The sequence below is a fragment of the Dromiciops gliroides genome, chromosome 2 (assembly GCF_019393635.1).
Source record: "Dromiciops gliroides isolate mDroGli1 chromosome 2, mDroGli1.pri, whole genome shotgun sequence".
Lineage (NCBI taxonomy): Eukaryota > Metazoa > Chordata > Mammalia > Microbiotheria > Microbiotheriidae > Dromiciops > Dromiciops gliroides.
In genome coordinates, this window is record NC_057862.1 from 82426870 (window position 1) to 82450504 (window position 23635).

Sequence of the window (23635 nt, forward strand, 5' to 3'; positions counted from 1 at the left end):
GTGAGGATCAAATGAGATAATATATGTAAAGTAATTTATGAATCTTAAAGTGCTATATAAATGTTGTTGTTCAGTTGTGTCCAACTCTTTGTGACTGACTCCATTTGGGTCTTTCTTGACAAAGATACTGGAGTGGTTTGCCATTTCCTTCTTCAGTTCATTTTATAGATGAGGAAATTGAGACAAACAGGGTTAAGTGATTTGCCAAGGGTCACAAGCTAGTAAATGTCTAAGGCTAAATTTGAACTTAGGGCGCCATCCCTGGAATTAGGAAGACCTATCTGCTTTGCCAGCTAGATGTCCACAATATAAATGTTACCTTTATTATTATCTCAGAAGTAAAAATAAGAATAATGATGGAAGGAATATAGAGGCATATTTTGGTTCCGTTAAAAGAAATACTTTAAAACAATTAGAAACTGTCTCAAAGAAGAATGGGTCAACTAAAGAGATAATCAAGCTCTCCATTACCAGAGGTCTTCAAAAAACAGCTGGATGACTAATCATATGAAATTGAATGGGGATAAATGTAGTCTTACACTTAAAGAAATCACCTGCTAGAGGGTATGGTAGAAGGTATTTTTGTTCAAGTATAAATTAGACTAGATGGATGCTGGGGTATCTTGCAACTCTGAGAGTTTATGATTCTAGAAGACCCAACAGTTAAGGGATTCCAAGATTTTCTAGTTAGAGCTATCTTCAAGAAGTTACAAGCTGACATATATGTTTAGGAACTGGTATACAGAAGACAATGAGGTGCTGCTTAGAATTCAGTTTACTTAAGGTGGAACAATGATACTTCTCTCTTCTCTGCTGGTGAATATCATATTGGACCAAATGAGGTCTTGGGGCCCATAGAGGAAGTTAGTGGGGAAAAGGGAGATAAAGCAATGAATGACTCCTCTTTTAAAGAAAAGGTTTTATGAGATTGTCCTGGAAGGAGAAAGGGACACTTTTTTTTTTTTTGGTGAGGCAATTGGGGTTAAGTGACTTGCCCAGGGTCACACTGCTAGTAAGTGTTAAGTGTCTGAAGCCAGATTTGAACTCAGGTACTCCTGACTCCAGGGCTGGTGGTCCATCCACTGCGCCATCTAGCTGCCCCTGAAAGGGACACTTTTGTGTCCCAGTTCTGTCACCTGTCAGAAAAAAGGAATTGGGAGATTCATAACTCCCCCATCCTGGCGCTCACTTTACACATAGGCAGATTGGACTGGAGAGTTATTTAAGGAAAAAACCCTCTCCTCAGACCCATTCCAAAACATCTCTCTCATACAGCCTGAAATTCCACCAATTACCAAATTCACTTGACTTAGCAAGTAGGCACCGTGGGGAAGGGAGTAGCTGCAACTAGCAATAATGTACAGCTTAGTATGTCTTTTATAACATCTAGCTGAGATACACTGAGAAAAATGGGAGTTCTTACAACAGAATTCCTTTTCTTATCCCTCATCTCACCTCACCCTACTTGAAGTGAAGTTGGCAGAATAAGAGATGTTGGCAAGCTAGTCTCAGTGAATTCTCTTCATGGTGATTTGGTATAAGAATCTGGGAAATTAGTTCCAATAACGGGTCCGGGACTATCTTTGTGCATATAAAAATAGCATAAAAGAAAAAAATAAAAGCCCTCATCAAGTCATCTATAGCTTAAACAAGAAATGGTAGGCATCTGAAATCTTTGGATATAAGGGGGAAGTTCAGTACTTCTAGTGTGCCTTTCTTATCTTAACACAAAGTTGTAGTTTATTTTGTGATGCTTTAATGCAAAGTTATGAGCGTAGCCAAATCAGATTAAAATGCAACTGGAAAATATTTTTTAAAATACTAAAAAATATAGATAATACTGTTTTAAAACTAAATCAATACACGACCCAAGGAATCTTTATGTATGGATTAGTGAGCCCCACTTCTAATTGTTCTATTAGTTCTATTCTAAATTTAATGCACTCTCCCCATAGCTCCTTTGAAGGTTGGCATCTCTCTCTGTCTCTTTCTCTCTCTCTCTATGTCTCTCACTTTTGTTTCTCTAGTACAACATCTTTCATCTAGTAAGGGTTAATAAATATTTATTCTAGTTTCCTTAGAATATGTGATTTATATTAGAATCCTTCTCCCCTCCTCACATTCTTTGGCACATATTCTAATACTTTGGAAGATGTATTTACTTTCTTGGCTAAATTGTTTCAGAATATACCCATGAAGACACAAAATGGTTGCTATATGTTTAGTCAAAATTTCATTGGTTACTTAAGGTTGGAAAGATATAGTTATAGAATTATGCTAAACTAAGTCTTAATCTACAAATCATAGGTCAGATACTTCAGCATTTCATCTTTCTACTACTTTTCCAAATGTGATGAGACTTAGTCGTAATGGCTGCCAAAAAAGCAAATTCAGTCTTGGGCTGTAGTAATGGAGGAATGGTACCCATAATAAAGGTAGTTGATGTTCCCGTTATACTGTGTCTCGATTAGGCCACATATGGAATACAATGTTCAGTTCTATGTATCATATTTTAGGAAGGGAATTTACAAAATGAAGCAGGTCAAGAGGAGAAGAACCAAAATGGCAAAAAGCCCCTATTATGATTGGATAGCTTAAGGAACTAGGGATGGTCAGCCTGGAGAAGAGTTGGGTATATTGTAGAGAGAATTTTTGTTCATGTGTAGGATGGACTAGTATGGTCCCTTCCAATTATGAGTAATGGAGCCATGACAGCTAGTTGGCTTCAAGAATTTGAAAAACTGTCATGTAGCTCTGAGATTAGACTTATCCAGATTGACACTAAAGGGCTGAATGAGGAAGAAAAGGTGAAAGCTGCAGAGGGGTGGATTTTGTCAGAAAAAACTTCAGCACTTAGAGCTGTCCAAAAGAGGACTTGGCAGCCTTGGGAGGCACTGGATTCCTTGTCTCTGAGGGTGGTTGTGTTGTAAAAGGGATTCCTACACAGGGGCAGATTGGGTTTGATAAACTCTGACTACTCCTTATACCTTTGAGGGGCTTAGATTCTGTGAAGCTGAGTTCTAGGAGATGTTTGTGTTCCATGTGAGCTTCCTGATAAGGTCTGGGCATCCACTAATTTAAAGGTTTATTTTGAAGTTTCACCAATTATGCTAGGAAAATTCAAAAAGCATGTTCAGTGTATTGATTATAGACAACATACAACTTTTTCTATGATCTGGCTTACCCTGGCAATGCTTATCATCTGTTGCTCTGAGTCCCTCTGAATAATGATTTTTTTTGCAGCTATAGAAATAACAAATGGATACTGACAGAAGGAAAACCTGCTTAAAAACAGAAACAGAAAACAGATTAAGGAAAAACATTTCTTATTTTTTTTGTGTGAACTATTCCAGGGAATCTACCTAACAAAGTCACTGTGTTAAATGGACACCCTTTTATAACCTGTTTAGTAGGTTGGTATGGGGCCTTTCTGCTGAAAGTAAATGACAAAACTACTTTTTTAATTAATTTTTTTCACTGTTATGCATGATCAGATGAGAAAGGGCTGCATTTGGTTAGTTACCTGTCTTACCTTCGAGGGTTTCCAAAGCACTGCCAAGTATGATATTCTTCCATGAGATCAATATGATCCAATGTAGAATTATAGAAATCAGTATAAGGAATAAGAGGAAGGTGGGCCAGATCGTTTGCAGAATCTGAAAAGAAAACTTCTGGCATGATCCTCATCATCTTACATATGAAACTGATTTGCAAGCAACTTATATGTTTGTCTTATTGCTATAAAGTATTTTAAAGTCCAAAATGAGAAAGGTTTCTGTTAGAGATCCTCTTTTCAAGGAATTCTAACTCCATTTACAAAGAATGCTTTTAAATTGAGTGTAAACTTTGGCCAATGATTTTTTTTTTTTACAAATACACATGAGCATGTGTGTGCACACGTACCCCTCCCCCCCACACTGTGATCATAGCAGTAAAGGGCACAGACCACCATTTCCAACCTCAGTCATTGTCTCCTATGATCTGTTTTAAATTAATAGAAACTAAAAATTTGGAACTAAAATCCTGTTAAAACAAATGTTGAAAACTATCCTTATATCTAACTGGAAAATAATAAAATACTTAAAAAATTAATTCATAGAAACTCCTTTCTTAGGAATCATTTTAGTAAGTCATCTGTGAATACTGACTTTACATAATGTCATTGAAACTTCACTGATACATAGGAGGATATAACCCAGTAAAATATTTAAGAATGTGCCTTATTATTCAAGTAAATCTATTAAGAAAACTACCACTGAAATGAAAACAACTTCACAATTTTCTTTGTAGGAGAGAATTTAAGTTTGTCTGTGTAGGACATTGAAATCTTCAGGGGAAAGATAGCATAGTTAAATCTGCTTAAATAAATAAATGCAAAATAAAAAATCAGCAGAAGAAAAACCTACTAAGTAAAGCCAAGACTTTGGCTGCTGATGGAATCCACCAGGAACATTTTGTCATAGGTGGAAATTCTTCAGGCTTTGCAGGAAACAGGCGTAAGGAAATAAATTGTAGCAATCTGTCTACCAATTGTTTGAACCTCTTTTGTGATAACCTAGGAAAGATTTTGAAATAATTCTAATCAAATTTAACATTGTCTACATTTTGGTGACATGCTTTTTGGGCAAAACATGCAAAAATTTCTAATATCTTTTTAAAATGATATCAATATTTTAAATTATGAGGAATTAGAGAAGTTGCAAATTTCTTCTTTGAATAATGGTTTTAAGTAAATAAGAAATAAGCTCTAAAATATAATTATTACAAAGTTGATTGTTGGGTATGTTTATTTATTTGCTTTTTTTTTTACTATAATCATTTTCTAATCTTGAGATATATTTGCCTCTCAGCTTTTTTAAAAATAAAAAATAAAAGTTAATTTGAAAATAGATTTAGGACATTAAAAAAGGAATATCATGTCTTATACCAATGGCTTATAATCTCCGATCTGCATTTCATTAACTTTCAGATAGGAGGAACAATAGAATGTCACAGCTTCAGGACACCTAGAAACCATCTAGTCCAATTTTCTAATTTTACAGATAAGGAAAGTGAGGCTAAGAGAGGTGGAGTGACTTGTTCAAGGCCTTCTAGCTAATAAAATAACTGTACTAGGCCATGAACCCAGGCCTTTTGCCTCTACTTTTTATATTATATTCTACTCCTTCCCCATAAGCTCTAAGTAATAATAAGCAAGGCTAAAAAATAGTAAAGTTTTAGATGAAAATAAAAGTATTATGTCAAATCATTATTTCTGAGATGTTTGAAAAATTGGCAATAGAAATCTATCTCAAAAAACAAAAATACATTAAAGACATTTAAAAATGATATAAAATTGGTTATTTCTACTAAAGCATGCATTTATATCTTTGTACTTGATGCTGTTATAATATTATGATTTATGTTATTAATAAATATTTGAAAATATTTAAATGTATCTTATTATTAAACCTTTCAGATGGTTTCAATCAAACAGTAAGACTAATAACATTAAATATCATGGAAAAATTACTTTTTAAACCAGTGAACAAGGAAATGATGGTCCGCTTCCACTAAGGTAGCTATCTGTCTTAGCAAGTGGGCATAGATGACATAAGTAGATGTGTTATTAAACTGAGGATTCTGAAAAGACATTATAAACATTTTGTTAAAACTTTGCAACAAGAAATGTATGACATATTCTAAATAAAATAAAATTAATGATAAAGTGTAATTTAGGAAAACAAATTCAAGCATAAAATACCAGGTGAATATCCTTTAATGCCTAAATTATTCCTTCAAAATGTACAGAAAACCTCTAGAATTTTGTGGGGAAGTAATTACATTTATTTTAAAAAACAATCTTTGAAGAGAGTTAGGAGAAATGGGAAACATTATATGTTTCCCAAGGGAGAACAGACTATTCTAAATTGAAGGGGAGTGAGTCAGGATTTTAAAAGACAATAATCACAATAACTTAGGTACTTATAGCTTAAATGAATAGCAGGGTATAATAACAATTGTAGAGCATAATAACATTAAATCTTGAGTAGCCTTACCTTTCTTTCTCTTCCTCAACCTCTCTTTCTCCCTCTTATTTCTAAAGAGGTTCCCCTCATTGTTTGTTGGTACTTATCATTTATCAATCCTGTTATGACTTAACTTGCTGGGAATAATGCTATATCACTATGAAAACATCACAATCTTGAAAGCCTCCAAATTCCAAGTGAATCAAAGCACAATGGCAAGATATACAGGGGATGGGTCTAAGTAGTTTATAGTATATTACTAACAATCACTCCCAGGTAAGAAGTGGTGTAAAAGATACCATCTAGGAAATGTCTAACTGGAAAAGGAAGTAAACCAGAGCAAGGGATAATAGATGGACAGCCCAAGTGCTATCCTGTTCCCCAGAGAAAATTAAAGGAACCTCGAGGACCTTAGGAAGACCCCCTTTGGACAAGTCATGGAATGATGTAGAAGTGACTGCTATGTGCCAAGCATCATGCTGAGCACTAGGGAGAAAAAGAAAGACATTTCTTACTCTCAATAAGCTAATGCTTACACAGAATGAGAAGGCATTTTGTGATGTGTTCATACTGATGAGGTTCCAGATTTGTTTAAGTATGATCCAACTGAAAATTGGATCTGATATGACAAAAATACTTAGAAAATGAAATTAAGTGTTGATTCTGAATGCAAACTAATATTATATATGTCCTATTTTCCCAGTTATATTTCCAATTATCCTGACTATATCTGGTTTCTATGCAATTGTTTACATCTCTCTCCCATGAGACTATAAGCTCCTTGAGAAAAGGACCTGGTTTTGCTGTGCCTTGTTTCCTCAGGGCTTAGTACAGTGCCTGGCACATAGTAGGTGATTAATAAATGCTTGTTTTGTTGCTGAATTTATATTTTCTAAATGCTGACTTCTAAATATCAACTTCCAAATGCCCATATTTCCAGTTTAAGCAAATAAATTAAAAAATAAATTGCCAAACTAAGGTTCTGAAGTAAATTTCTAAGACCAAAGACATTACTTCAGAATGTACAAAAAAAGCCCATAAAACCTCTGAGAATTCCATGGGACAAAAAAGCTTATTTCAAATGTTGAAAAACAGGAATTAGAGGGAGTAGAGATGGTTAGATTATAAATTTTCAAAAGACAATAATCCCAATAAATAACTTAGTCTGATACTCATAGATTACATGAACAGCTGGATATGACAAGAGTAGAAACCGTTTCCTTGTTTGTGTCTGTCTGTTGCTCCTTCTGTCTCAGTATCTGCTCTGTTCTTTCTCCTCTCCTGTATCTCTTGCTCCTCTCTTTGTTCATTTATCCTTTTCCACATTTTACTCCCTTCTTCTACCTCCTCCCCTTTTTTAATCACTCATGATGTAGAAATGAACATTTCTTTCATACAGTTTCATGGTTCCTGATCATAATTTTAAAAGTAGATAAGATGAAAATTTGATTTTTTTCTTTAAAGATAAAACACAAAACAAAAACAAATTTTAAATGCTTTTGTAGGTGGATTTCAATTGCTCCCCCACCCCCACCCCAAGGGTTCTGTGTCCCTCATATCCCCACCCAAAGGTTCTGTACATTTGTTCTATGGATAAGAGTAAATAGTTTCTCATGAAATAGCTTCTTCAAACATTTCTATGAAGAAATAGGAAAGTTTGAGATCCAGAAATTACAAGAAGGCATTATTTAACTCTCAGGCCAAATAACAGCTGTATGGAAAGAAGGAAAAAAGAAGCTTCTTTTACCTTATGTGTTCTGGGCAAGTGTGAAACTAAAGTATAAGTGACAATCGAAGTAATTAAAACCCACTTTGGCTAAGATTCCTTTTACAAATTTGTTAATAGCCTTAGTTCTTTGGTTACCAAGGATTGTGATTCTCTAAAATATCAAGACATCTCACCCAAATTAACAATTTATATTTATTATACCACATTATTCACTATGTTTATATATATATACATATACACATATATATCTACATGTATATATGTATAAACATACACACAGGGTTATGTGACCTGAGTCACTTAGCTTTGTTTTTATTGTCTTACCTGTAAAAGTATAAAATATGCTCTAAGATCATCTTTTGATCGTGGCCTGAAAGGAAAGAGAGGTCTGATCAATTCCTAACAAATTGTCCGTAAAGGTTTGCCACAAGGATTGAGTTGTGCTAAGATAGTTTAGGAGTGTTGAGGCTGGGGAGGGAAGGGTTAGTTAGACCTAGGAGCTACAGTAACAAAGATGTCATGTAGTACTAATTTTGTCCCCTAAATAAGTAGATGAGGGATCTTTCTAGGCTTCCATTTGCTCACCTGCCAAATAAAGAAGTGGGACTGGATAACCTTTATTATCCTTTCCAGGTTAAACACTCTGTGATTCATATACTTCTTCATAAACTATAAAGAAAATAGCATTGCTACAAGCTACTTCTGAAAGAAATGGCACTCTTGAGCAGAGAAACTGGCTGCTCTGAGAAACAAGAAAGAACTGGACCAGGGTCTCTCAAGACATTGTGGCTCAAAGTAATAAGTAGAAAATTGGTGCCAACAAGATATTTAAAGCCTTAGACCATAACTAGTACTTATGGCCACTAGGTGGCACAGTGGATAGAGTGCTGGAGTTCAAATTTGGCCTCTGACGGAATGCTTGGACAAATCACTTAAACTTTGCCTCAGTTTCCTCAACTGTAAAATGGGGATAATACCACCTACCTGCCAAGGTTGTTGTAAGGATCAAATGAGATAATACTTGTAAGGTACTTTAGCACAGGGCCTGACATTTATAGGTAGTATATGAATGTCAGCTGCTGCTACTGCTACTGCTACTACTATTACAACTATACTACTATTGCTACTGCTGCTGCTACCACCACTACTATTAGTATTATTACTACAAATCTTGTGAGAAAAATTTGGGACCAAAGTAAAGTTAACATAATAAAGTTGAAGGACAAGACATGCCTTTCTCTCCTTAGAGGTGCACAAGTTTTTTATTCTAGTTTAATTGAACTATTTGATTAGCTACAGGACTTATCAGGCTGAGGCCCTGAGCCCTGGATCTCCTTCCCAACATTTTACCTAGTACAGCTTCCTTGCTTATGCTCTGGGTGTTGCTCTACATGGACAGAGCATTCCTAGCAGCATTATACCAGCATTATACCAGGGTGCATCCACCCTGCAGTCTTTCCTTATATCCCCAGATTCAGCACAGGAGGGGACTAATAAATTCTAGTTGACTTGCTGACTGACCTGCAGCCTCCTGGCTCCTCTCATTAGACTCTACTTAGTCTCTAAACTAGACGGTATTTTCTTAATTTACCCCTGGGCTTCAGATTATCCTTCATTTACCTTGTATATGTACCCTCATTTATTTTCCTGAAAGTCTACATGGCTTTGGGCTCATGGAAGGTCTACACTTATTTCTGATTCACTTCTTCAACATGTGTTTGATTTGCTTGAAGAACAGTAAGTAGCTGTTTTTCAAGGCTGGTTCCACTTTTCAGCAAAACCTTGTTTCTCCACTTTTTCTAATTTAGCATCTCATCACCTCACTAATAGTCATGTGGCTTCGATGGTGGATAAAAATGAATCCTGGCAAAAGCCAGAGGGAGTGAATCCTCCACTTTTAAAAGATAAGAAAACAAGGACCCAGAGAGACTTGCCCAGGGCCATACCTTCTCTAGGGTCTCTCTTCACATTATAATAGCTCCTTCTAGTGACCCTGGTGTCTACCTGATTCAGGACTCTTGCCCAGAAAGCTTCTGTTTCTTGTGTGAAGCACCAGCAAGTCTCAGTTGATTTTATAAAAGGACTGGAAGGTTCTAATCCACATGAAAAATTAAACATTTTCTGTTTTAAGGTATCAAATCCATCTACCTCCCTTGGTTCTCTTTGATGAGGCATCACTCAATTCCTCTTAGGATAGTAATTTATAATGACAGCTCTATGATTGAGAGAGGTTGTGACTTGTCCATGGTTACATGCTAATATTTATTAGGGGCACTATTTCTCTTGTGATATGTGATAACAAGATAATTTACACAGACAATCAAAACAACAGACATTTGCCAAGGCTTCTCAAGAGAGTCATAATCTTGTATCTTACTAAGTTCAAAGTACTTCTTTTCACTTGCAAATTCTTTGTTGCAAATAAGGAATAACAAGTTAACTTGGCTTTAAGACAGGATGGATTTGTAGTCAGAGAATAGGGTTCAAAACCCAGTTTTGCTACCTGGTGCTTTATGATTATTGGAAAGTCAAATGACCTACCTAGGCTTTGGTTTCCTTAGATGAGAAATGAAGGAGTTGGAAGAAAGTACTCCAAAGTTCCCTTAACTTTAAATCTATGATCCTAAGAGCTTCTCTACCAGTCCTATAACCTTAGAATGGAATTTTAAATGATGCATTCATTTTCAAAACAGGATTATAAACAATTTGGATGGTTCACAATGTCATTAAAGAGTAACAGCAGTTTTACATGTATGATATCAGAAATTGTGGAATGAGAAATTAAGGTGAATTTCTAAGAAAAAAACTATTAAATAATATTGCATTTGACCTTAACTGCAAATATTTTAATTTTATATTTTAAAAGTATAAGCTACTTATAATTACCTTACTTTTAGGGAGTTCAAATTCAATTACAAAATAAATAATATACTTACCCTTTCCATTCTCTTAATAGACTGTTAATGATACCCTTCAGTACTGACTTCTGAATATCTTGAGGCTATAAAGTGTAGAAAACCAAAATGTTAGCAGTTAACTAGTTTAAAAAATTTTACTTTTACATGTTAGGTATGTGTTGATTTAATAGGGGAAAATCTATATTTGATCTATAGTAGTGTTTATTGCATGACCATTTTTTGGTTTTTTCTTTCTTGATGGTATAATATGAAAAAAATACAAATAAAAAGAGACCATACTTAACACAAAAATTAAAGTTGCATCTAATTTATTGTACTACCATCATGTCAGCATTGGCCAAGTTATATAAATATTTTTTCTTAATTGCCACAAAATGATGCAATTAAAAACAAAATGGCAAGATGAGAATTTTTGTAAAGCAATTAAAAATACTAAAATGTCATGCAGTTTAATAAATAATATATTTACATAAATTTATGATATTAAACATTTTATATAAAATATATTGTATAATATATTTTTCAAACAATCTTAAATGTTACCCCTAAATAAATTGTTTTAAATAACAATATTTAACACAGTTGATATATAAAACTTTGGTTAATTATATATATATAAATAATATATAATATATAAATTTCATATATACATACACCCCCCACATATATATATACATATATATATACATATATATACATATATATATACACATATATATATACATATATATATATATACATATATATATATATATATATACACAGATAGTATTTTTGCTCTATGCTTTCATAAAAGTCACATGACAAGAAAATACTCCTATCTGGGAGTCATTCAAAAAAAAATCTACTTCCCCAGATAAAAAATCTTTAGTGGCTCTCAAATATTTCTGGAATAAAAATTCAAACTCTTTAATCTTACATTCCAGACTCATTTTGATGCCAACGGGCCAAACTGTAACCCTCTCAACTGGGAGAAGGGGACCAGTAGGTAGAAATAGTGAGAATGACTTGAGTGATATACTGATGAGTGTATCCTTTTCCACCTCCAGAGAATTCAGTCAACCACCGTGGGCATCCTAACCTAGCTTGTGTATTTAAAAAGCATCTGTTGGAGTATTTAAAAAACCCTGCAGCCCCCTTCTTTGTGGAGAAAATGGGCAACTGGCAGAACTTTTTGGCACATGTCTTTTTATATCCTTTCTGCATCTGCCACTGCTTTGTTCATTAGTAATAAAGCCTGTAGTTAAGTTTAAGTAGTACAGTTGTGCTTTTCTATTCTTTGAGATCTACAACTGGACTGATTTATTCTCTTCTTGACAATCTCAATGAATCCTGCAGCTTTAAATATCATTTTATATAGGTAATTTCCAAATCGTTATTTTTAATTTTTAAAAAGTTAAAATAAATTTTCCAGCTTATGAATTCACTAAATACTTCAGAATATTTACATATGTGTATCTTAAGTAATTTCTTTTATAACACTTACAGTATTTAGTAAGGCATCATACACAGCATTCACAAATTTGGCATTAACTCCAGAATCTTCAATGGTGTTGAATGGAGTATTGGCATCTTTCTGCAAATTCAATTAAACAGTTGAATGTCATATAAGTTTATGAAAGCAGTCCTTAGGAATAAAATTGAAACCATACTGACTCTTTAAGTAACTTTTTTGTTCTGATGATTTAAAAGAAACTTTTAATAAAAATTGCTTATATTGAAAATGAAGCCATTTATGTATGCATATATATGTATATATACGTAGTAGTAGTAGTAGGCCTCCACCAGTCGCGGATGACCATGGATCAGCTCCTTGAAGATCCACAGGCCACAGTGTGGCTGTGCAGTCCAATACAGGAGCCACAGCTCCTGAGTGACTTATAACCAGTAACTGCTGCATCCCGTGTTGTATCTACCCCATAAGGAGTAGCTGGAGTGTCCTCTCCAGGGCTCTGGCCTGGGCAGATCAATATGGAAAACAAGCTGTTGCCCATGCAGCAGGTTTTCCCTCTCCGAGACATTGGTGGATCCAAAGGAGAGGCAGAGCCAATACAGTTTGGCACCAGTGCCGCCGCAGGGGTTGCCAGAGGGATGTGATGTCCAAAACCCAACTGCCTAAGGGACTTCGACTCCTGATTTTTCCTTGGAGTTAACTCCTGAAGCCTTTCCCATATATGGGTATAGCCACAAGGCAGCGGAGATTTAAAATCAGGATTTCCTTCCCCTAGGTGGGTTGCCTGTATTATATATGTACATATATAATATTCATTTTTGAATCCTGAAAAAAGAACCATACAATAATGTTTTTTTTTCAACAAAAGATCAGAATAGTTTTTGTATAGGATTTAAAAAGTAAATTTGGGGGGGGGGGCGGTGACTTGTCCAGGGTCACACAGCTAATAAGTGTCAAGTGTCTGACCCCACTTTTGAACTCAGGTCCTCCTGAATCCAGGGTCAGTGCTCTATCCACTGTGACACCTGGCTGCCCCTTTTGTATAGAATTTAAATAATCATTAGTTTCAAGACTATTTATTTTAAAAGCTGTTTAATTCTGAAGTGTGGAAAATAAGGCAAAAGGCAAAGCAATCATATTTTCGTGAAGAATTTTAAATTAAGAAAATACAAAATGGATTAGAAAACTATCAATTAACCTTAAATGTAGCACTGAGTTCCAGGAAAGAATCAAATGTTGTTAGATAAAAGTCATGGACTTCTTTCCATTCTCCTGATGACTTGACTTTTTCTACATCTTCCCTAAAATGAAAAGCAAAGATCACTTTAATAGAAATAAATTTAATACACACATAATTACAGTATGCTTTCATTCCCAAACAATATTTTCCCTCTTTATAAGTGAAACTGACTGAAACATGTAATTTTGAAATATAAATGAATACTTAAGTTTTTTCCCCCAGAATTGGTATGTTCTTGTTATTTGATCTTACATATAGTTTCAGGATATGATTTCTAAGTTAGATTACAACATTACTCCATTTCCAATTTTGGCTCAGTCTGATCTTGCTCTGCTTAATATAGCCAAGTGCCTAGTTATAGGGCATAATGCATATTAATGTCTAAACAGAGTTCTTTTACTTGAATAAGTTCCTAGTATAGCTATTATCTGCCACTTGTAAAACATTTACCTTCATCACAAATGGTTCCTTTTCATGAAAAACAATACATTTATATAGCTTTTTTCTAATGACTGTTTTCTTTTTTTTTTTTTAAAGTTTCCTCATTGCCATCTAGTGAGGCAGCTAGGACAGGTGTAGAAATATAAGCATAAAGAAAGCTAGTTAGTAGTGAAAGTGGCATTATAATTAGGTCTCCTGACAGTAATACTGATTTAATGAATCTCACATGAAATTCTAATAAATGCATTTTTTCACTAACCTGCATGGAAATATCATCCTAGACTATAAGTAAATATATATGAAGTATGAATGAAAGAGGTTCATATCTTGGATTAAAAAAACAAAAATAAATACGCAATGTGTGCACTGGTGGAAAGAGCACTGGCATGGGAGTCAAAGGACCAGGGCTGAAATTTTGCCTCTCTTACTCAACCTGTGCACCTTGGGTTCTTCATTTCTGAAAGGAGGGAGTTAATCCAAAATGTCCTTCTAGCTTTGATTCTACAGTATTATGATCCTAATCATTTAAATTGGTGGTCTTCAAGTCTGTTGGTATGAGGGCCTGATATTTTGAGGATTCTGTGGTTTCATCTGTGTCATTGGCATGGTGGGAAAAGTACTTGAGTTGGAACTGGAAGATGACATTTGATTTCTGTGTCTGCCACCACAGCCTAAGTAGCCCATGGCAAATCAGAGCTTCTCTGAGTCTGTTTCCTCAGTTGCAAGAGGAGGGGTTTGCACCAGGTGATCTCTAATGGGTTGTCCAGCTCTACATCTTACTATCCCTCCACCAAAGAAAACTGAAACCTCAACACCACCATCTCATCTAATGTAATTCACATTTGAGTCCTTCCATAAATATCAATAGGTTGAGATCAAGGCAATAATAGTAGCAGATGTTTAGATTTTGCTTTAAGACGTACAAAGCACTTGACATATATGATCTCATTTGACCCTTACAACTCTGTGAGTGATACTTGGGCAGCTGGGCGGTATGGTGGAGGGAGCATTGGACCCTGGGCAAGTCACTTGACCTAAGTTTCTTCATCTGTAAAACTGAATAATGATAGCACCTACATAACAGGGTAACTGTGAGAATCAAATAAGACAATACATATAAAGGGCTTTGAAGACCATAAAGTGCTATATAAATGTTAGCTATCAATATTATTCCTAGGGCATTACAGACAGACTGCTATAAATAAATGAGTTGGTATTATTACTTATCTGGTACTCTAAGGCAAAGCCCAGTTATTATAACCCTAGCTACAGTGTCCTTGAAACCACTCTAGCCTAATAAAAAGTATAATGAAGGGCAAAAAAGCTGCAAACTACTTATCTATATTATAACTTGATTTTGTCCTAACATATGAGTATGGGGTTCTATATGAAACCTTCAAAAAGGTAGCCAAAGAGTAAGAATTTTTCAGAGGTTATCCAAAAATATCTAGGGAACAATGTATCCTAACTGACCAATATAAATAAACAATTCGCTTGGCAGGTGCAATCTTATAAGAGCTGGATAATATAAAATATTATCGATATATTATAAATAATTAAACAAGCATAATCATTTAAATCACTGATCATATGATTAATCCAATCATGTGATTAAAATAATTGAAATCACATACTTTAAATAATAATCATTACTTGTTTAAATTAAAACACTTAAATATATATTTAAATCATTGTGACAATATATTGATTCATAAGAAACTATATTATATCATTTTACAGGAAATCCCTGAAACTTTTAGGATAACCTTATCACAGAAAAGTGTTCACTGTTGATTATTATGGTGACTCATTATTATTTAAAACACAGAAATAAAATGGTGTGAAAAATATAGAATAGTTTATGATTTAGGCACGACCTAAGAATGCCCAAGCATTCAGATTTCTCATTCCCCAATCCCAAATAATAAAATATGTTGCTACTGTGGTTGTTTGCTTTTTATATATTGTAACACTAATCTGTTCCACGGACTTCTTTATTTCTTAACAACTACCAAACTATATTGATGATTATGGCTTTGTAGTATAACTTTGAAATCTGATACTGGTAGGTATTCTTCCATTCCATTAAAAAATATTTCCCTAGAGATTCTTAACCTTTTGTTCCACTAGATAAATTTTGCTATAATTTTTCTAGTTCTACAAAGTAATGTGTTAGCAGTTTGTTATGGCTCTGCATCTGTAAAATAAATTTCATCTTATGCTACCACAGCCCAACCATGAAAAATTAATTACTTTTAAATTATTTAAGTCTTCCTTCAGTTCTGTAAAAAGTGTTTTGTAGTTGCATTTATATAACATGTATATGTCTCAGTGAATGAGCTCTCAGATATACACATTCTGTAGCAATTCTTTTTTTTTTTTTTTTTTTTTTTGGTGAGGCAATTGGGGTTAAGTGACTTGCCCAGGGTCACACAGCTAGTAAGTGTTAAATGTCTGAGGTCGGATTTGAACTCAGGTCCTCCTGAATCCAGGGCCAGTGCTCTATCCACTGTACCTCCTAGCTGCCCCTGTAGCAATTCTTAATGGAATTTCCTTTTCTATTTCAATTCAATAAATATTAAGTACCTACTATGTGCCAGGTACTATATTAAGCATTGAGGATAAAAATAAGCAGATTTGCAGATGGAGAGTGAAGTGAGCCAAAAGTCCAATTTCTGACTTCTATAAAGGAAGGCTTTGAGAAGAGCTTAGTACTCTATCCTTCAGACCCATAATCAGAGAGGAGAGGAAGTTGGAAGGTATCTTAGTTCCAAGGCTGAGTTAGCAGCATGGTGATGAGATTAGATGTTTTCTGCTTCTTCTGGGAAGGGCATCTTGTTGAAATTAAAGAATTTTCGTTCCGCTAGATTATTTTTAACATTACTCATGGAGTTGTGAGGGTCAAATGAGATCATATGTATCAAATACTTTGTATGTCTTAAAGCACAATCTAAATATCCATGACTATATTGCCTTGATCTCAACCTATTGATATTTATGGAAAGATTCAAATGAGAATCACATTAGATGAGATGGTGGTATTGAGGTTTCAGTTTTCTTTTTTTTTTGCAGGGCAATGGGGGTTAAGTGACTTGCCCAGGGTCACACAGCTAGTAAATGTCAAGTGTCTGAGGCCGGATTTGAACTCAGGTACTCCTGAATCCGGGGCTGGTGCTTTATCCAGTGCGCCACCTAGCCGCCCCTGAGGTTTCAGTTTTCATTGCTGGAGGGATAGTAAGATTTAGAGCTGTAGAGAATAACTGATTAATTTTATATATTTACATTTATCCTGATAATTTTATTGAAATTATTTCTACAAATATTAAAATTTTGTCTTTAGGATTCTTTAAGTAAACCATCATATATCATCCTCAAAAAGTAATAATTTTGTTTCTTCAAGTATGCTTCTTTCCTGAATTTATTTTTCTTCTTATACTGCTTTATCCAGTCTTTTCAGAACTGTATCAAATACTAGTGATGACAACCAACATATTTGCTTTACCTCTGAACATGCTGGAAAGGTCTCTAGTATTTATTTCTCCATTGAAAATCATGCTTATTCTTAGTCTTAGGTAAATGTGGCTTATCATATGAGGAAAGGTTCATTTATTTCTAGGCTTCCTAGATTTTTTTAAACAAAAGAATATTATGTTTTGTCAAAGGCCTTTTGGCCTTTGTAATGTAATGTAATGTAATCATGATATTTTTATTGTTTTGTTATTAATATGATCCATTATACCATCACTTTCCTACAACCTTTTATTCCTGGAATCAATCCTACCTGATCATACTGTACAATATTTTAAAAATATGGTTGTAGACTCTTTGTTCATATTTTATTCAATATTTTTGCATCAATTTTCATTAGGAATACCAATGTATATTTTTCTTTCTCTGACACATTTTTCTCTCTGGTTTTAAGTATTAGTTATATCTTAGATTGACTTATGAAACTGCATAGCAGAGATACTTTTGGTATAAACTGCTAAGCTAAATAAAATTGAGAAGAAAAGATTTTTTAAAATTTCCCTGAACTTTCTATAGAGGCAAAAATTAAAAAGTTTTAAGTCTCAGAAAAATAACAGATACTTGAAAATTAAAGTTGGTTGGAAATATAAGCCAGATGTAGTTTTGAAAGAAAATGAAGCCATTAAAAAGTATTTTTTAGGGGTAAAATAAAAGGACAATCATAGACTCTGACAGCTGTTAGGGGCCTTAAAAATCAGATTCTCTGTTTGCCTTATGGGCCTTGATAGCCATAGTAAAACCTGGCTTTGGACTTTATCATGCCTCCAAGAACCTCATCACTGCATAGGAAAGCTTTAGTATTGATACTTGCACTTCATCAGTGCCTTCTGTAGTTGGGACCCTTCTGAATGGAAGGTGGAATGGAGAGCTCCTTCCAAACATTCCATTTAAGGAGGGTACCCAGGTCAGCCATCTCTTCATTGCCTACCCCACTACATGCCTTTGGACTTTATCTTGCCTCTGTGGTACCTCCCCTCCCCCACTCCTTTTCCTTTTATGTGTTATCATTTCCCTTACATTGTATACCTCTTGAGGACAAAAACTGTCTTTTTTTGTATTTGTGTCCTTGGTACTTAGCACTGTGCTTGTCACGCAGTAGGTGCTTAATAAATATTTATTGACTCACTGACTAGCTTACCTTTGTACAGAGTTTCCCTAAAGCTATTTAAGGTGTTCAAGCTTAAACCTCCACTAGGACTTTTAGACACCCTATATGAAGTTTAAAGACGTTCATACAAATTTTCTTTTTTCTTTTGCTGGGTAATGAGGGTTCAGTGACTTACCCAGGGTCATACAGCTAGTAAGTGTCAAGTGTCTGAGGCTAGATTTGAACTCAGGTCCTCCTGAATCCAGGGCCAGTGCTTTATCCACTGTGCCACCTAGCTGCCCCCCTACACATTTTCACAACAATAGTAAGAAATAGATTGTATAAATTTTATCATATTCACTTTTCAAATGAGGCACTGAGGATCAGGGTGTTTAAATGACTTGTCCAAGGTCATAAGCTGGTTAAGAGGCAGAGCAGGGATTCAAACCTAGGTCCTCTAACTATAAATTAAGTGCTCTTTCCTTTATATAACATTGTCTTTGTGAAATCCTTCTATGCCATTTCTGAAGCTTTCTTCTTTTATCAAAAAGATAGTTTTTGAAAGTAGAATTTTAAATCTGCCACATTAAACAGCTTTTCAGAAACTTGTATCTCCAAATTATTGGCTACTAGAGGATTCATGGTGTCTTAGTATTTGTATTGCAAATCTAAAAACCAAACAAAAACTACTGACAGTAGTACATGGATGAAGTTGCAAATCTAGTATATTATGCCTATTTGTGTGGTCTGCCCTTTGGTTGAATTTTGTCATTATTCTTGTTAAGGTTTTTTTAAATTTTTATTCCATATTCCACACAATGAATAAACATTTATTAAGTGCCTACTATATGCCAGGTACCATTTTAACTGTAGTCACCAAAATATGACAATCATACTTCCAAGTGCTCTCTGGCTGGTATTATTGCTTTTTGGAAACCAACAACAAACAATATTATTTTGTTATGTTTTCAGGTGCTATTCTGATTCTTAAAATTTCTTTGCCTATTTGTTCAAATTATTAGTGATAAAATTTCATATGAGTTTCAAATTTAAAAGATTGTTGTAAGGATCAAACAAAAATTACATATAATAAATACTTCATAAGTCATAAAGCACTATATAAATGTCAGCTATCGTTGGTGTTATTAGTAATAAAAATCCATCATAAGATCTTTTTTATCAGAGCTGCCAACACATGGAAAAAGGAAGTGATTTAAATTTCACTTCCTTTTTCCTGGTTGAACCAATATTAGAAGCAATAATGAACAGTGAAATGATTGATAAGTAGAAAAGATGACAGCAAAAAGGTACAGATTGCATTATCTATCTGAATATTAAGAATTTGGCAATACTTTTCTTTAGCTGATCCAAGGCACATAAAACATACTAATTAACTGATAAACACTAATAACTGATGAACTCCACGGTAACCCATGAATCTAACATCTCACAAAAGTAAAGAACAGTATATTCTATAAAAATCTCAGAGGACATGAAGACAACGCTTTGTAAAATATCAACTAGAGAGCTGAAACTTACTGAAAGTCTTTCATAGTTTTGGTTCGGATAGGAAGGGCAGGTTCTAGAGGGATTGGTCCTTTCATTTCAGCTGACAATGAATCAAGAGACAGGCGCTGTTTTTGTCGAACATCAAGGCAAATTGGTGGTAGATCTCTCACTGTGAGACATAAAACAGAACATTCATATAATAATAAACTATTATTCCCAGCTTTGAAATTGCTAGATCAAATATGAGCAAAAAAAAACCAAAACCAGGTATAGAGTATAAAGTTTGTTTTTCTGGCTAACCATAGATTTATTTATAACAAAGGAAAACTGGTATAGAATTTTTTGGTTAATAATTAAGGCAATAATTGAGTAAACCAATAAATGCTACTCAGGCACCTAATATGCAAAGGACACTATATTCTATACAATCAGTATGAAGATTATGATTCCTGATATCTAGCAGTTTACAATCCAGCAATCAAATTGGGGGATCAAAATGTAAATATATAGATAGTTAAATTAGAATACAATGCCCTTGATGGTAATCTGGAGGGAAAAACGAGTACTGTTTTATACAAATTGACTTTGAGATGTCCAAAAGGCAGTTGGTAATACAGGTTTGAAACTCGGCAGACAGACCTAGAGTGAGATACTCAAATCTGGGAATCATCTACATAGAGATGATAATTGAGCCCATGGGAACTGATAAGATTACTAACTGAAATAATAGAGACAGAGAAGAGAATATCCCCCAAGACAGAACTTTGTGAGACCCAATGGGTATGATGTAGATGAGGATCTATCAAAGCAGACTGAGAAAAAGCAGTCAGGTAGGAAAAAGGAGAATCAGGACAGAAAAGCGTAATAAAAACTTAAAGAGGTAAGATCAAGTAAGGAAGTTTTAAGGGTGGTAGAGATAGGGGCATGTTTGTAGGAAGCAGCAGAGCAGACAGGCTATAATGAAATTCAAAACAAGAGAGATATAGAGAGAGAAGGAGGGAGAGGAAGAGGGATAGAGGGAGAGGGAGGGAGGAAGAGAGAGAGAGAGAGGGACAGAAGGAGGGAGGGAGGAGAAGAACAAGAAGAACAAGAGAAGGAGGAGGAGGAGGAGGAAGAAATATACCAGAGGAGAAAGCAGCACAGTTAAGCCCTCCTCAACAACTACATTAACAAAGACCTCAAAAAAGGATGATGCCAAGTTGTGATTAGTAATTCCAAGTGATATAGTGGAAAAATGAGGTACGGGTTGGGGTTGGGGTTCTTGGGAATTCCTCTTTAAAGAATTACACCCTCTTGCACACAAAACTTAGTTAGAACAAGGTGATAGTTTATTTAGGAGCAAGGGAAGGGAAGGGTGGGGGGAGGGAAACCATGAAAGAAATCCTTGGACTTTTCATGGGGAGATTTGGCATAAAGCACATGGCTCAGAGGTACCAAATCTCCCCATGAAAAGTCCAAGGATTTCTCTCATGGTTTCCCTCCCCCCCACCCTTCCCTTCCTTGGCCCTAAATAAACTATCACCTTGTTCTAACTAAGTTTTGTGTGCAAGAGGGTGTAATTCTTTAAAGAGGAATTCCCAAGAACCCCAACCCCAAACCATACCCCATTTTCCCACCATATCATCTGCCGCCCGAACGTTGTAGGGACGCGGGATTTTCCTCTTTCCTCTTAGCACACAAACTGGGGGGTGGGAACCTCCCTTCTGGGTTTCCTTTCTCCCTCTCCCGCCTGACTCAACCTCCCATTTGAGTCACAGAGAGGTAGAGAGAGGGTCAGCTTTCGCACGGGACAGTGGAGGGCAGCCTGAGTCTCCCTCCCTCGCCAAAAGCTCAAACAGACGTCTGGACCACGCTTGGCACAAAACCTGGAGGTAAGGCCCTACCTTCTGGGTTTTTCTTCTCCCTCTCCCACCTGACTCAACCTCCCGTTTGAGTCACAGAGAGGTAGAGACGGTTGGCGTCTGCACGACAGCAGAGAGCAGCCTGGGACTCCTAGATGTCTGAACCACGCTCGGACTCTCAGACTACACGTTTCTGGGTAAGAACATTTATGCTTATGTGTCTATCCTTTACCAGCACTCTGCTCTTGGTTCAGACTATTCTCCTTAGACAGTAGTTATGGGACAGAAAGGGAGTGTTCCGAAAAATTCACCTCTGGGGTGCATTCTAAGAGATTGGACTAGACTGGAACTTAAAAACCTAAGAAAGAGATGTATGATACATTTTTGTAACAATTTATGGCCACATTATCCTCTAGGAAGTGAAGGAAATTGGCCTGTACACGGCACCCTAATTATAATACCATCTTGCAATTGGACAAGTTTTGCAAGCGTGAAGGGAGATGGACAGAGATTCCATACATATCAGCTTTTATGAGTTTGAGCCAGAAGCCAAACCCTCTTGCCGGTTGAGAATCACCAAAAGCCCAAGCAATTAGCTAACCCTTTGGGCACCTACTCTGAGACCTCAGCCTCCTCCCTCCTCAAACTCATTCCGTACCTGTTTCTCATTCCACTCCTTCTCCGCCTGCTTCCATACCTATGGGTCAACCACAGTCATATCACTCTATGACTGAGACCTCTCCTTGCCCACCGGATGATCTCAGAACCAATTCCCTGTGCCACAAGGGGAGTGGATATCAGTCTCCCTCTATCCTGCTCTACCCCATTTACAATCGGGGGGAACTCCAATATGTTCCCAATTTCTCCTGTTTTTTCCATTCAGTCGACCCCATAGCTTTACTAATCTGCAGTCACCTAGGGCTATCTCCCTTTCCCCATCTCCACCCATGCTGCAGCCAAAGACTGTTTCCCCTCCCCCACCTACTCCACAGACAAAGCTGTCACCCTCCCCCACTGGCCCTGCGCCCATCCTCCTGTCTCTACCTGAGCTATCTCCCCAACCCAGGTCTTTACCAGTGTCTCCCACTGCTTCCCTGCTTCCATTAAGGGAATTTCCCATTGGGAAGGGCACAACATTAAGGCGTGCCCCTTTTTCTATAAACAAGTTATCTCAGATTAAAGAGAAATTGGGGAGCTACTCAGAGAACCCCACAAAGTTCATAGATGGCTTTAAGTCTGTGACACTGGAGTTTGACCTTTCCTGGACTGATTTGCAAATTATTCTTGCCAGCTGTTGTACCCCTGATGAGAAAAAACAGATTTGGGACCTGGCGGTACAAGTTGGGGATGAACACTCGCAGGTTGGAAATTGGGTTGGGGTCCCTGGATTTACAGCTGTCCCAGTCGTAGAACCGAGATGGAACTATGATAACAGGGAAGACAGAGCTCGTAGAAATCACATGGTCACCTGCCTAGTTGAGGGAATGAGAAGGGGGGTTAAGAAACAGGTCAATTATGGAAAGGTGAGGGAGATAACACAGGGGTCTGATGAAAATCCTGCTGTCTTCATGAGCCGCTTAGTGGACTCTATGAAGAAATATACCAACCTAGACCCCCAAAGAGATGTAGGAATAATTGTCCTCAATATTCATTTTATCAGCCAGTCTGCTCCTGACATTAGGAGAGAACTCCAGAAGTTAGACTGGGGTCCCCAGATCCCATCCTCACAACTCCTTGACATTGCTTTTAAGATTTTTAATAACAGGGACCTTGCAGTAGCCAAAGAGAGAGAAAAGATGGCTCGTGCCCGCTCCATAGACCAAGCTTCTATAATAGCAGCAGCCATCACCACATCTGCTACCAGCAGAACTCTGGCTGGCC

The 23635-nt window shown here is 36.0% G+C and overlaps 1 protein-coding gene across 6 annotated transcripts in view; it reads right to left on the reverse strand.

Moving 5' to 3' along the window:
• The window catches only part of HECTD2 (HECT domain E3 ubiquitin protein ligase 2), a 125234-nt gene that overhangs the window by 40343 nt on the left and 61256 nt on the right, over window positions 1-23635 (reverse strand). For 5 of the 6 annotated variants that reach the window (XM_043990061.1, XM_043990057.1, XM_043990060.1 and 2 more), the window contains exons 4-12: window positions 19944-20082; window positions 13307-13409; window positions 12142-12231; window positions 10674-10738; window positions 8062-8107; window positions 5513-5622; window positions 4407-4555; window positions 3533-3656; window positions 3185-3284 (exon numbers count right to left, since the gene is read on the reverse strand). In XM_043990061.1, coding sequence (XP_043845996.1) covers window positions 3185-3284; window positions 3533-3656; window positions 4407-4555; window positions 5513-5622; window positions 8062-8107; window positions 10674-10738; window positions 12142-12231; window positions 13307-13409; window positions 19944-20082 — 926 coding nt within the window. The remainder of the gene's footprint in view (window positions 1-3184; window positions 3285-3532; window positions 3657-4406; window positions 4556-5512; window positions 5623-8061; window positions 8108-10673; window positions 10739-12141; window positions 12232-13306; window positions 13410-19943; window positions 20083-23635) is intronic. The other variant, XM_043990063.1, reaches the window with a different exon arrangement.